Source organism: Limanda limanda, chromosome 4 (genome assembly GCF_963576545.1).
Source record: "Limanda limanda chromosome 4, fLimLim1.1, whole genome shotgun sequence".
Classification (NCBI taxonomy): Eukaryota; Metazoa; Chordata; class Actinopteri; order Pleuronectiformes; family Pleuronectidae; genus Limanda; species Limanda limanda.
The window spans coordinates 4,264,108-4,277,063 of record NC_083639.1 but is presented as its reverse complement, the minus strand read 5'-3'; the positions used below and the strand labels follow the sequence as shown (position 1 = coordinate 4,277,063).

General features: G+C 41.1%; 2 protein-coding genes across 2 annotated transcripts; one reads left to right on the top strand and one right to left on the bottom strand.

The window, feature by feature from the left end:
• Positions 1–386: 386 nt before the first annotated feature.
• Positions 387–2,816, bottom strand: rdh20 (retinol dehydrogenase 20). The gene is made up of 5 exons (XM_061069147.1): positions 2,364–2,816; positions 1,492–1,590; positions 1,210–1,355; positions 612–743; positions 387–504 (listed from the first exon to the last, which is right to left on the bottom strand). The coding sequence occupies exons 1-5, from the start codon at positions 2,814–2,816 to the stop codon at positions 387–389; spliced, it is 948 nt and encodes a 315-aa protein (XP_060925130.1).
• Positions 2,817–5,760: 2,944 nt separating this feature from the next.
• Positions 5,761–9,656, top strand: si:dkey-7k24.5 (somatomedin-B and thrombospondin type-1 domain-containing protein). The gene is made up of 5 exons (XM_061069146.1): positions 5,761–6,010; positions 6,778–6,969; positions 7,968–8,049; positions 8,173–8,355; positions 9,539–9,656. The coding sequence occupies exons 1-5, from the start codon at positions 5,761–5,763 to the stop codon at positions 9,654–9,656; spliced, it is 825 nt and encodes a 274-aa protein (XP_060925129.1).
• Positions 9,657–12,956: the final 3,300 nt, after the last annotated feature.

The following is a 12,956-nucleotide window of genomic DNA, read 5'->3' as shown; positions in this document are numbered from 1 at the left end:
AAGTACGCAGTGCGACACACAAATCCCTGGCTCCGGTCTGATTGTGTGTTTGTATCAGTTGTTTTTATTCATTTTATTTAATTGTTAACGTAACAATATTCATTTAATAACAGATATTCAAGACGGTTCCCATTTTGATCAGTCCAGGATTTAATCACCATTTCGTAGGGACTTTAAACTTTGTCTTTGCAGAAATTGTTTCGTACTGATGACAACTTGGCAGAGTTGTCATCTAGTACAAAATCTAAAGCCACTTCGGTTTGAGAGTCATTTTGACTGTGCTCAAGTTGTGATTGAATTCTGGCTGTAAAGGTTTTCAATATATAATAAACTCTCTACAAACCCTTTCAAATAATAGTTCATAATAATTGTAAGGCTTAAGGTTACTATACAACCTTAATGCAACCATTAGACGCCTGTTTCTTGGTATCGATGAAGGGGTACATGCACTTGTCGGAGCCCATGAAGCGATACACAACAACATTGGATTCCCACGGCAACAACCTGAAAGACAACACGTGCAATGAGCTGATTAAAAGTGAAACACACACATTGAGAAATTCTCCAGAAGAAGAAGACGTATTTCTGTGAAGCTGTGGCGTTGCACTTACGCTCTGGAGAGGAAGGGGAGGTAGGTGAGGCGGGGGATGCAAACCAGTGGCTGGTCTATCAAGATGGCGTTCATTGCCTGCTCCACGCAGTACTGGGGATCCAGAGGGGGGAGCACCAGTTCCACTTCCTCCCTAACAGCGGCACCAGAGAACTTTGATGAGTCAGCATGGGATTTTGTGACAGCAAATGCATCTTAACATAGTTTGCTAGTGTGATGGACGGCCACTTCATTCAGCTATCAACTACTGTACTGATTCTGCACCTGGAGGCAAGCTCATTTGCAAATTGAACTAATTTAGCTTCAAAAATCAGAAGAATGTTTGAAAGAAAAATTACTATTGTCTGTATTTGTATTATTGTATTATAATAACTATGATGTCTTTTCAGACTCAAATCTATGATAGATTCCATGCATGTATTCTAAGTTAAATGTGTTGTTGCAAATAGAACAATTTTACAATACTTATCAATAGGAAATGTAGTTACATGAATATTGATGGATATTGGTTGTGTGTTGTTTGTTAGCAGTGAAAAATGAGAAGAAACGGCAGGTTGGAGTAATGAGAATGGCCAAACATTATTATTTAGTTGACATACCGTATCTTGCAGCCTTCAAACATGCCTGTGTCCACAATGTAGGGACACACAAGTGTCGTCTTCACTCCTTCAACATCCTCTGCCAGAAGCTCATGGGCCAGAGACTCGTGGAAACCCACTGCAGCAAACTTACTGGCACAGTAATCCTGTCCAAAATCAAAAATACCACGTTACTTTTCGGTTTACATGATGTGCGTTTGATTTAGTTACATGTGAGTGTCCCAGTAAATCTGTCATATCACAGTGATGCAGTGATTTGTTTCCCCCACCACACCGGTTCACCTCGACACAAGATGTGCTGAAGAGGCCGAGGACGCTGGCGATGGTGACGATGTGACCGTGATTCTGGGCCTTCATCTGGGGGAGGAAGGCCTTCACTGTCTGAGACACACACACACAAACACACACACAATACACACACACACACACACACATACACACACACACAAACACGCACGTTGCAGTATGAGGCAACAGTGTTAATATGCCTTGCAGAGACTTAAATATTGCTCAATGTGACGGAAGATTATGTTGCATGAGCAGCTTCATATTAAGAGGATTTCTATGGGAATCCTACAGTATGTATAGGGTGAAGGAGGTAAAGCTGCACACAATATCCTGCTCTGTTGGGCTGATGATGGAAAACATCTTAACTTAAATCAGTGAATGCTGAATCATTGTCCGTGCTAGACTTAGAAAAGGAGCCCATACCAGCCCTGGCTATACTGGTTTTACTGAGTGGCTGTGGCTCAGGAGGTGGAACAGGTCGTCCTCTAACCAGATGGGTTAGAGGACGACCGGGTCTGGCTCCTCTTGTCTGCATTACAAAGTGTCCTTGGGCAAGATGCTGAGCCCTGAAGCGCCCCTGATAGCTGTGCTGACAGTGTATGTGTTACACAAAAAGTGTTGTGTGAATGTGTGTGAATGTGACTTGTGCTATAAAGCACTTGGAATGGTCGATAACTGTCAGTTCTGATCTTATTTTTACCAGATGTGAACAGATTTTTTTTTAAATGTTCAAGACACTGCAGATAATCTACAGTTAAGGACTAAAACTATACAGTAATTTCACAATAGTTAGTGTGAGCTACTTTCAATCAGTTGTCAAGCCTTCTCTTCATCATGCATCACCCCACTGACATGAGACATCTCACCCAGAAGAGGGCGTGGCAGTTGACTTTCATGGTCTTCTCAATCAGCTCGTCGGGACAGTCCAACATGCGCTCCCCGGCCACCACTCCAGCGTTGTTCACCAGTATCGTGACATCTCGGCCCAGGTCCTTCCTCACCAGCTCTGCCTTGTGGTACACATCCTCCCGCTTGGTCACATCCACCGTGTAGGTGTGGGCCGTGCCCCCCATCTCCTGCACCAGCTTGGCGGTCTGCTCGTTGGAGCTGCTGTTGATGTCCCACAGCACCACCTCTGCCCCATGCTTGGTGAACTCCTGAGCAAACAGGCGACCCAGGCCTCCTCCTGCACCGGTGATCAGCACCAGCTCCCCATCCACAGGCTTGGTGCGTGGGCGCAGGACCGCCCGCACAGAGTTCCGCAGGATGAAGTAAATCACATCCAGCAGCATCATCTGGAGGTCCATTAGAAAAATCATTTTGATCTAATCTACCGCTGACCCTCCTGAGTGGAAGATTTCTGTGTATAAAATGGATGAGGCTTCACACCTGTGTGTTGGGTTGTGACAGCCGAGCTGGTGCTGCTCTCCTCCTGTGACCCTCAGCCTCCAACCTGGGTTTATATAAACACTCTCCTCCCTGGATTAGAGGAAATACCTTAAAGCTTCAAATAAAACCACTTTTGTTGTAAGCTGTGAATGTATGTGTATTCACCCTACACGGGAAAATAACGTGCCAAATAACGTGCAGAGGCATTACAGTGAGTCGCAGATTCCTGAAGTTTGAGCGTCATTGTTAGGAACTTTTCCAAGTTCACACCTCGAACTTACTGGACACGTGAACCTGTCGTATGTACCAGTTCGATCACTCCCCCTAATCAGGCTTCTTACCTCTATGTACCCAGTGTGTGTAAAACCAGAAAGGAATGGTGGCTAATGTAAGTAAGTGGATTTCATCTGATCATGTATTATTGTTTGGTCAGAAGTATTTTTTTAAAAGTAAGAGTAAATTTGGTGTTAATACGTCACCAATAAAGTTCAAATACAACCCTGTAAACTCTCCCTGGACAAAAGGACAGTGGCCCATGTGACTCTCTGTGCAGTGAGCTCAAGCTAAATTAAATTGGGTGTTCAGTGAAGTGACACCGCTCAGGGATAAGGTTCGGTCCCGTTCCAGGTCCCTGCTGCAGTGAGAATCATTTAAAATGAGAACATAAGGAGATTATGCATATGTACTGTAAACCTCTGCATTGTTAAGTCCCAAGAAGGAACTGCTTGTTGTGTGTCACGTTCTTGTTTTCTAAGTGAACACAGGCAGCCTTGTTTACTCCCAGTGTGCACATGTGTGTTCAGCAGAGCAACAAGGCTTTAACCCATTTATTATATATTCTGTAGATATTTTTTTAGTAGTTCAGAGGTTGTTCCAGTGTTTTTCACAGTATGCCTCAGGAGACATTTATCATGAGTTTCAGTTCTGTCACTGATGCATCTTTGTTGTGAGTGCAACAATAATGTGTTTTTCATTTAGATAAGACATCTAGTTCCCAAAATCGGTCAAGGCTGTAAGAAGGACGTAGGTTTAAAAATTCCACGACAGCCGCAGAGATTTCATCGAAGCAAAGGCCTGAAATCTAGTTTGACAGCTGAGCAGTGACACAGATCAACTGGTGCAGATCCAGAGTGGAGCTGTGTCTGACTGGTTTTTCTAGACAGTTTCTCTGTAAGAAAGACCATTAATAAAATGCTTTCATTAAATGGGAAGCCTTTCCATCCTGAGCTACTTGTCTACTGGGTTTATTAAATCAGTTTAAGTTGTGAGACATGATAAACAACATATCTATAAACCGTTATAGGATTAAAAAAACAACAGGTTTAAATTTGTTTACATTGCATTAGAACCGCTGCCACTTCTGATAGAATTGTCCCTCCTCTTTCTTGAGTTGTGTTGTGAGAGCTGCATTAGAAAATCATGCTATTAGTATTTTATAAAGTTTTTTAGCTCTAAAGATTTTGCAGGATGAGGAATTTATGATAAGTGGCATGTAAATGGACTCTTGTTTGTCCTGACTGTTTACTGGAGCTGTAAATGGGAACCACTACTGATGGGTTTATATCTTTGCTGTGTCTAGATGTGTGTTTTCTTGCACGTAAACTAGGACTAGTCGTGTTTTGAGCTGTAAAATGAATCATTCTGCTCCACCCGTCCGCTCACTAACTTCTCTCTAAACACACACAGAAGCAAGCTACTGGGAAACTGAGCGTGAGTGGAGCCGACACTGTCCACTCTGTTTTTCTTTTTGCATGAATAAGCTCAGCCATAGGAGTTTCATTAATCCAGCCCTTTCACATGTTGAGGCCAGGGAGGAGAGACTGTGGAAGGAGGCGACCTGAGCAAACACACCACTCGCTTCCTAACAAAACTCCGCAAGGAACTTTAGACCTTTCCATTTGAACTTTCATTTCTTTTCTACTCACTCTAAGGGACGTTTCTTCCCCCCGCCCTGAAAGTCTCCTAAACGAAAAGCCCTCCTCAAAAAATACAACTCACTTTGGATCTACGTGTATCTTTGTGTGTTTCTTCCATGCAGCGCTATACTTGTGTATTTCGGTCGTTGTTTCATTTCCCGTCCCTCTCTTCATTGTGGCTACAGAACCACACAGTGTATTCAGAAGATGAGGATTAATATCTTCTGAATGCAGGGCAAAAATATATGAACATTAACTGTGGAAAAGATATTTTCCTATCAGTTTTATTTCATGATTCTTGAACAAAGCTTCACTGCAGAGGTTACACATGTACTATAATCCTTTCACAGTCCCATTATGGGGAAATTTCCTCATGTTACAGAAACAAAGGGTGAAGTATCAATAATGTGCTCTATAGTCAAAGTAATAAATAGATTTTTTTTAAATGCAATATAAACACAAGGAAATATTGCAATGTATATGCATTGAAACAGGGTTGCATATACATAATCAGGTTTTGAAGAAATTGAGTGTATCTCATTTAAATGAAGTAAAACCTGAGTGACCTTGTGGTGCAGTTCCACATTACATGTGATTGCCTGGGAATCATTGATATTATGATGTATATATTAAACAATAAATTTTCCTCTCGTGTTGGTCATAATTAATAATGACCTGTTCTGGTCTCACACGTCCCACTAACTCCAGCTTGGTGGGACCACCTGTTTGAGTCCTCGCTTTGGGGAGCTGTTCCTTTAAGAGATTGCAGAGTTGACACATGCTTAACTTCCACCTGACTGATCAGAGTTAGAGTCCCTGCATGTTTCTGTGCTGCTGACCCCAGTGACCACAGATCCCCATTCCACAGCCTCAGGGGTCATCTCTGCAGGGGGGGGGGGGGGTGTAACCTCAGACTGAGAGGCTCAGTGGGGCTGTGGCTGCAGCAGGTGCGGTCGTGATGCCAGGTCCAGGTTCTGGTTGGAGGAGGAGCAGCGGCTCCTTCACGTTGCTCTGTCTCGGTGTGTTAGTGTTCCGTGCCGTGCCGGGCCGGGCGGACTGCCGGGCCGCTGGCCTGTGCTGCTCCGGCCGGGACCCGTCCTGCACCAGTGAGGGCTGGAGGTCCGACCGCTCCTACGGGCCCTGCTACTGCGACCAGGCCTGCGTGTCCACCCGGGACTGCTGCCACGACTATGAGACCGCCTGTCCCGGTAAGTGTCTCAGGGACTTTTACATAGTGGACAATAACATGGACAGATACGAACTCATCACTATAGCAACACACTGATTTGAAATAGTTGGGAAAACACGTGCGGGGAGTTAACGTGACCCACTGAACCCAAATCACATCGGACATTATCTTTTATTGGTTACAGATTTCAGTGTCTTTGATCTCATATATGAATATGAATATTATTATTTTTTAATCGTACCCTTCTTAATAGCTTCCATGTCATGTGACCCAATGGCTGCAACCCCCCAAAAATTTTATTTTTATGGGATTTTAGTTATTCTAATGTGTATTAATATGTATTTTTAATGTTTTTACATATCCTGCTTTTCAATAGACACACCTCTTCTAATTGGATTTTAAGGCTATTTATAATCCATGTCACGTGACCCACTGACTTCAAACCACTGCTGATCTTATATTATTATTCTAGAATCTAAATAAACAGGACACTCCTGTTTTGATTGGATTTTTGTGCTTCAAGTATTTAAAAGAAAAATCGTATTTGTCTCATATCATCCATTAGAGTCAGTTTCAAGGTGAGTCCTAGTTGTCTATGGCAGCAGTAACAACTGATATGGTTTGGAGTCAGTGAGTCAAGTGAGATGGAAGCTGTTAAAAACAATGCCGTTATATCTTCTTTTCAAATGGGAATTTATAGCTGATCCCTGAATGATCATCATACTCATCCTGTGGTTATATAGTACCGTCACATACCATGAACAGAGAACTCTGTCCCCCCCTCAGCGGTGTCCTGCGTGGTGAGCGAGTGGACGCAGTGGTCCGGCTGCGCGGAGCCGTGCAGGGCCACAGTGCGCAGGCGGAGCAGGGTCATCGTGCAGGAGCAGCTCAATGCTGGGAAACCCTGTCCCCACCTGGAGGAGCACGCTGGCTGTGCAGAGTACTGGTCCAACCAAGGGAACTGTCACAGCTCGCTGGGTGAGAGTTCTTTCACTGATGTACCATTTCCTCAAGCATGGCCATCGTAGGATTCTCTGATATTGTCATGAGACTTTATTTAGTTATTATCCTATAGATGAGAGATGTCCCTCTGAATGTGTAATTGGCAGAGTGTGTGATGTTTTAAGATATTTTATGTGAATGTCTTTAAACACGGTGTTGTGCCCCATGGTCATTATGTGGATTGGTTATACCAGGTTTACTCAATTCATTGCTCTGACAATTATAATATCTTAAACTCCAACAATGTCAATAAAAGAAGTTATTAACGTGACACCACAAAATATTAGAGCTCTAATAAAATGGATTTGTTTGGGGCGGATGCCATAACCAGCACCAACTTCTCATTTAATGTATTTATATTTAAAAACGTTTTGCAATGATTTATAAGATATCCTTATCAAATCCCCTTGACAAAGAAATGTAACTGAAGCTTGATATTTAACACTTTAAACTTGATCCTAAATAACTATAAATATATAGAAAACACTGAAAGAACTGATAACTCTGTCAGGCTCGACATTAGATCATCCCTTCACCATCCACATATAAATAATAACTGATTAGAAGATTAGAAGAAAGATTATTACACATATGACTCATTTAAGTCACAGGACACAGTTTTGTTCTTTTCAAGGAACATATTCAGTTATAGAATCACAGAAAAGCTTTTCTATTTCTGCTTTGTTGTCACACGGTGTTACATAGAGCACATTCAGACTTAATGAATGTTAAATCATGATAATCCCACATCTGCCATTACTTATCATTTAATGAAAATGGATCGTAATACTCAATAAGATGCTAAATCCCAAGTGAAGATTTCCAGCTTCTGTCGTGCATATATGACACATTCCAGAATCCTATTTATTATGAGCATTAACCCAACACGTGCACATTTCATTTTACATGTATGAATCTCTTCTTCCGACACATGGTTTCCTGTAATGGCCTCATGATGGATGCTCCCTCTGCAGTTCCAGCTCTTATAACCACAGGTGGCTACGGCAACACCAGGAAGAAAAGAGACCTCCTCCTCAACAGTGGCGACATTATCGGGTGAAGCGTTCTGACAGATCAGTGAAATGTGAAATTACAGTCTATTTATTTTTGATATGCTCTCTCATTTGTATTTCGGCTTTGTGTGTTTATGTGTGTGTGTGTTTGTGTTTTTTACAATAGGTACTGTGTCCAGTTTCAGTTGACCTCTCTGACTAAAGGGTGCCAGGAGAGTCTGGGCCCACACACCCGGTGGATGCAGTACCTCCGGCAGGGCCACCATGTGTGTGTGAAGTGCCAGCCGCCTGCTCTGGCTAACGGACAGCAACACTGTGCTGGAGACGGTGAGGAAAGCCTCCACGACAGGTAAGAATGGAAAGAATAAAATTCCCCCCCCCCCCCGGTTCAGATAATGGATGAACAAGTAACTTCTTGTTAAAAAAATCAGCCTCACAAAGTAAACTCGTGTTGTTCAGGAAACATTAATGAGCACAACAGATAACGTATTTGTTTTTATGCTCAGCCGAGAGTTTATTCATGCATGAAATTAGCTTGAAGTTCATTTGGCTTATGGGACCACTGTCCTACTCACTTGAACGGGCATCGTTGGATCCCACTGCATTAGAAGAGACCACATAACTTTATTACACTAATCAAATGAAGGCGAGCATTTAGTTTCACCCTATATCGAGCAGTGGCATCAAGTATTCTTCAGTTACCGGCTGAAAGCTGTATAGAGAAATATATAATTCAGTTGCACTTGTTATTACTGGTATGTGAAAACACACTGAAGCTTATTAAAGGATCATGAAACCAACAGAAACAAGGACAGTAGTGTGAATGCTTACTTTAATAAAAAGGGAACCAGCCAGTGTTTGAAGTGAACTCAACACGATGGCTCTACTCAGCCAAAGAGATTTATAATTTATACCTTGAAGCCCGGCTCGCTGTACTCCCGGTGTTTTTGCTAAACTTAGCGGCTGCTGGTTGTAGCTTTATACGCAGACTTATCACTCTGCTCTTCGCACAAACAAAAAAAAAGAAGCAAAAATTGATTTCTCAAAATATCAAACTGTTCTTTTAGGGAAATTCCTAATTATAAATATTAATTAGGATTAGAATAATCCTACCAAACACATATTCTAAACAAGGCAAATGCAAAAAGGCACAAGATAAGACTTCTACTATTGTGTGTAATTTAATTGTTGGGGGAAAAAGACATGGTTGTATCTTACAAAATGGTTGCACTGTATTTATAATTTCTTTAAAAGAAAGTTATGCTCCGACCGTTAAGACTTTGCCCCTGGCATCTAAAAAGTGGGGCACATTGAACACTAACACTATACCTACCTGTGTGTGTATTCTCAGATTCTGTGCAGTGGTGTCTGCAGTGTGTTTTTTTCATCCCATCGTTATCACGGATCTATTCGGCACCATATCCCACAGATCTGATGGCTAATAGTTAGACCTACCACTAGAGGGCAACATTGTTTATTGCTTGGATTTAAAGGGGCCTTCTGACTTGCTCCGCCCTCTCCTCTCCCTGCAGGAGACAGTCTCTCCAGTGGCAGGCGGTGGGAAACCCTCGATGCAAGGGAGTCTGGAGACGCGTGGGGAGGGTGGAGGCCTGCTCCTGCCCAACAGCCCACAGCTTCCTCTTCATCTGACCTCCTCCTTCCTTCTTCTCCCCCCCCATCCCTCTGTAGATATCCACTTAGACACAGTCTGCCAGTATGATTACAAATCTCTCAGTAGCTTTACAAACACTGGTCTGTGAATCTATTCCAGTAAAGCGTGCTTCCTCTCCAGTGAGAATGATCACATACAACCTGTGATTCCCATTTTCCCATTTCTTGGTGAGAACATAACAAATCTTTTACACGTGACTTCACAGAAGCTTTAATGATACACGTTCCTGTCTACGTTGGTTTGCAGTTCCAGAACAGTGAATAAACAGTGAAATGAAAGTCAACAACTCATAATCAAAATGTAAAGTGATCTGATTTATTTAGTCTTGAGTCATCAAAGGGAAACGTTGCGTCGTTCTTAAGAAATAGAAATATCTTGGGACATTGAGACATGTTTTTTTTCTTTTACAAGACAAGGCTCTGGCTCTGAGTGAATCACAACCAGTCACAACGCCAAAGTTACAACATGCACTGAACAATAGAACATTTATACAGAAACAACAGCATAGAAAGTCAACAGGTAAAAATGTTCTCTTTTTTTGTTTTACAAAACAGACAGCCTCGGGACCTACAAACAACATTGTATAAGAGCTGACTAAGGTCATTCAAATATCTTTTTTCAATTCCCTGGAAACAGTGTACTTTACAAAGACTGATGGCTTAGGCAAGGTTGGGGTCAATTCCACTGAGAGCTTAAAATGTAGAAAAAATATAGTTTATGTTTTTGACTTGTACCAGGTTTAATTTGTCTCATGCTGTAATACTGGTTCCTGTAATAGCGTCATGTGTAATATGTGTTTTTTACATAATCAAGGCATCTTGAATCGACCCCAACCCTGTAATACAGTGTTCGATTCAGAGTGTGTGGACTTAGGCTACTTGCTAAAGCAGTGGTTCTCACTGGGTTTTGGAAATGACCACGTGTCCCTGAAAAGGGCCCTATGGGGTTCTAACAAAAATGAAACTCTTCACATTTAAAGCAGCTAGCGCGACAACCAAATTCTATTTTAGAATTCTGCTAAATGCATTTTACTATACAGTCGGGAGTCTTGTAATGGAAATCTGTGCTCTTCATTTTCGTTAGTATCAACAAACAAGAAATAAGACCAGTGACTTGATTGTGTTTCTTCATAAAACATGATGGTTTAGTCCTTTGATTCGTGTCAGAAATCCCTCAGCAGGGATCGCAGTGAAATTAAAAGCTCTTTTATACTACTAGATTTTGAAAATTTGAATGGCTCCCTTGGACATGGAGGAGAGTAAAGTGCCCAAATAAAAAGAAACAAAAAACGATGAAAATAATTGCTTTGCTTTGTATAATGGTGGTATCATGTCACAGTATCACAGTCTGGTATCAAATTACAACGTCATGCGCAATGATTTTTCATACTAAAAGCATACGAGTATCAATACTAGTGTCAGGATTTCAATACTTTGTGTGAATGTACGCACACGGATGCACATTTGCCCGTAATTAATCTCAGGTCTTTAAGGTAGTGCATGCTGCCTCTTCATGAACTATTGATTGTCATCATTTTTGAGAGATACTTGGTCCCTGACTACCGTAATATAGAAAACCCCAAAATATGGGACAGAAGCTGTGTCTGACAGCTTCATACATGTCTGACTGAAATTTGTTTCAACACCTAAATCACCTAAATTGTTTCCATGTAACAGATTTTAAATGTTTCGCATATATTGGCCTTGACTTTAAGCTAAAACATTAATGTGCAATAAAATGTTCATCAAAAACTAACCTATGAACCAAATGTTTCTTTGCTCGAGACTGATTTTGTTTTAAAAGAAAAACCATGCCACTCCAACCTCACAATACAATATGAAGAATTATTAATATTGATTGAGGACAGTACCTTTTTAAACACATGTTTTTTGAGGGAGACTTGAATAAGATCCAATTTGAATGTCCTCATCTGGAAAATGTAAATGTGTCAATTGTTATACAATATATATTTTATCACTTTAAAAATCACATCATTGAATTTTGGGAAACTTCTTTAAAGATGTTATCGAACTCTATGTTTTAAAATCCTTTTTTTTGTGTGAACCTGGCTTCTAACTGCTGACTTTATTGTGAGTACAATACTTTGTAATTTCACCAGAATACAAAGGAAAGCTGGCAATATGATGCTGCATATAATAGATTTTTCAAACCATCCACCCTTAGTTATTCAAGTATGTGATTGGTTGCTAAGTAAGATTCATGTGACGCAGCTCCCATCCCCCTGCTCACAGCTGTAAATGAATAGATTAACGTGTCAAATGAATCCTAATTTCTCACATGATTACAGTTCTCTTGGTATTAAAATTGGTTACTGCTGCATGTTACAGTCGAAAATGCAAGTATGAAGAAAAAACAAAAGCAGGATTCCCCGAACATGCATGCATGCATTCATATCAGAAACACATTCATCTTATTCTTTTCCATTAAGTGGCAGCCACACGGGTCTAGTTACGACAGTCACACACACACAGACACACACAGACACACACACACACAAACACACAGAGACACACACACACGGTTCCCTTTGCCTCTCGCAGTCATTGCTATTCATTTCACACAACCCAGCTCCTATCACTATGGAGAGCAATATGAAATGGTTCAAATGTGATTAAAACAGGGAATGAAATCAGGGTTTGTGATTTGACTTTTAACCACAACACAAAAAGAACATGTCAACCACTTCCCGTTGACTCTCTGAACAAATATCACCTGACACCTCCGTGTTTGAAAGTGCAATGGCTTCTTCAGTGCTATCTCTTACGGTCCTGTATTTGTGTCAGGATGTGGCTGAGAGAGATTTGACTGTTTGCTCAGGTTTGTTTGAGGAGCTGTTCAGTTGGCAGTGAGGTTCTTCTCCGTTCAGCTCGTCAACACCAGAGAAACTGTGATTAACTGTGCTCATGTAAGCATGATATTATTAGATGTAAAAACAAATAGTAGCTATTATAGAATTTGACTCCCCAAGATGGTATCAGCACATTAAATGTCTTGAACGGTCTTTTTCTGTTTTTATTGTAATTTTTGTATTTCATGTTCCTGTTTCCCGCCCTTCTGCAAAAATAACGTCTTAATTTTTGTGATAATATATGCTCTTCATTTACAGATTAAACACTTTCTTCCCTTGGTCATTCTTCATTTAAACTGCAGCGAGTGACAGTCACATATTTTACAGAAGACTCTTTCTCTTTGCTATGTGACAATATAAAATATATAAAAGAGAAATGCATTGTGGGTTTCTAACCGTCAAGAATCTA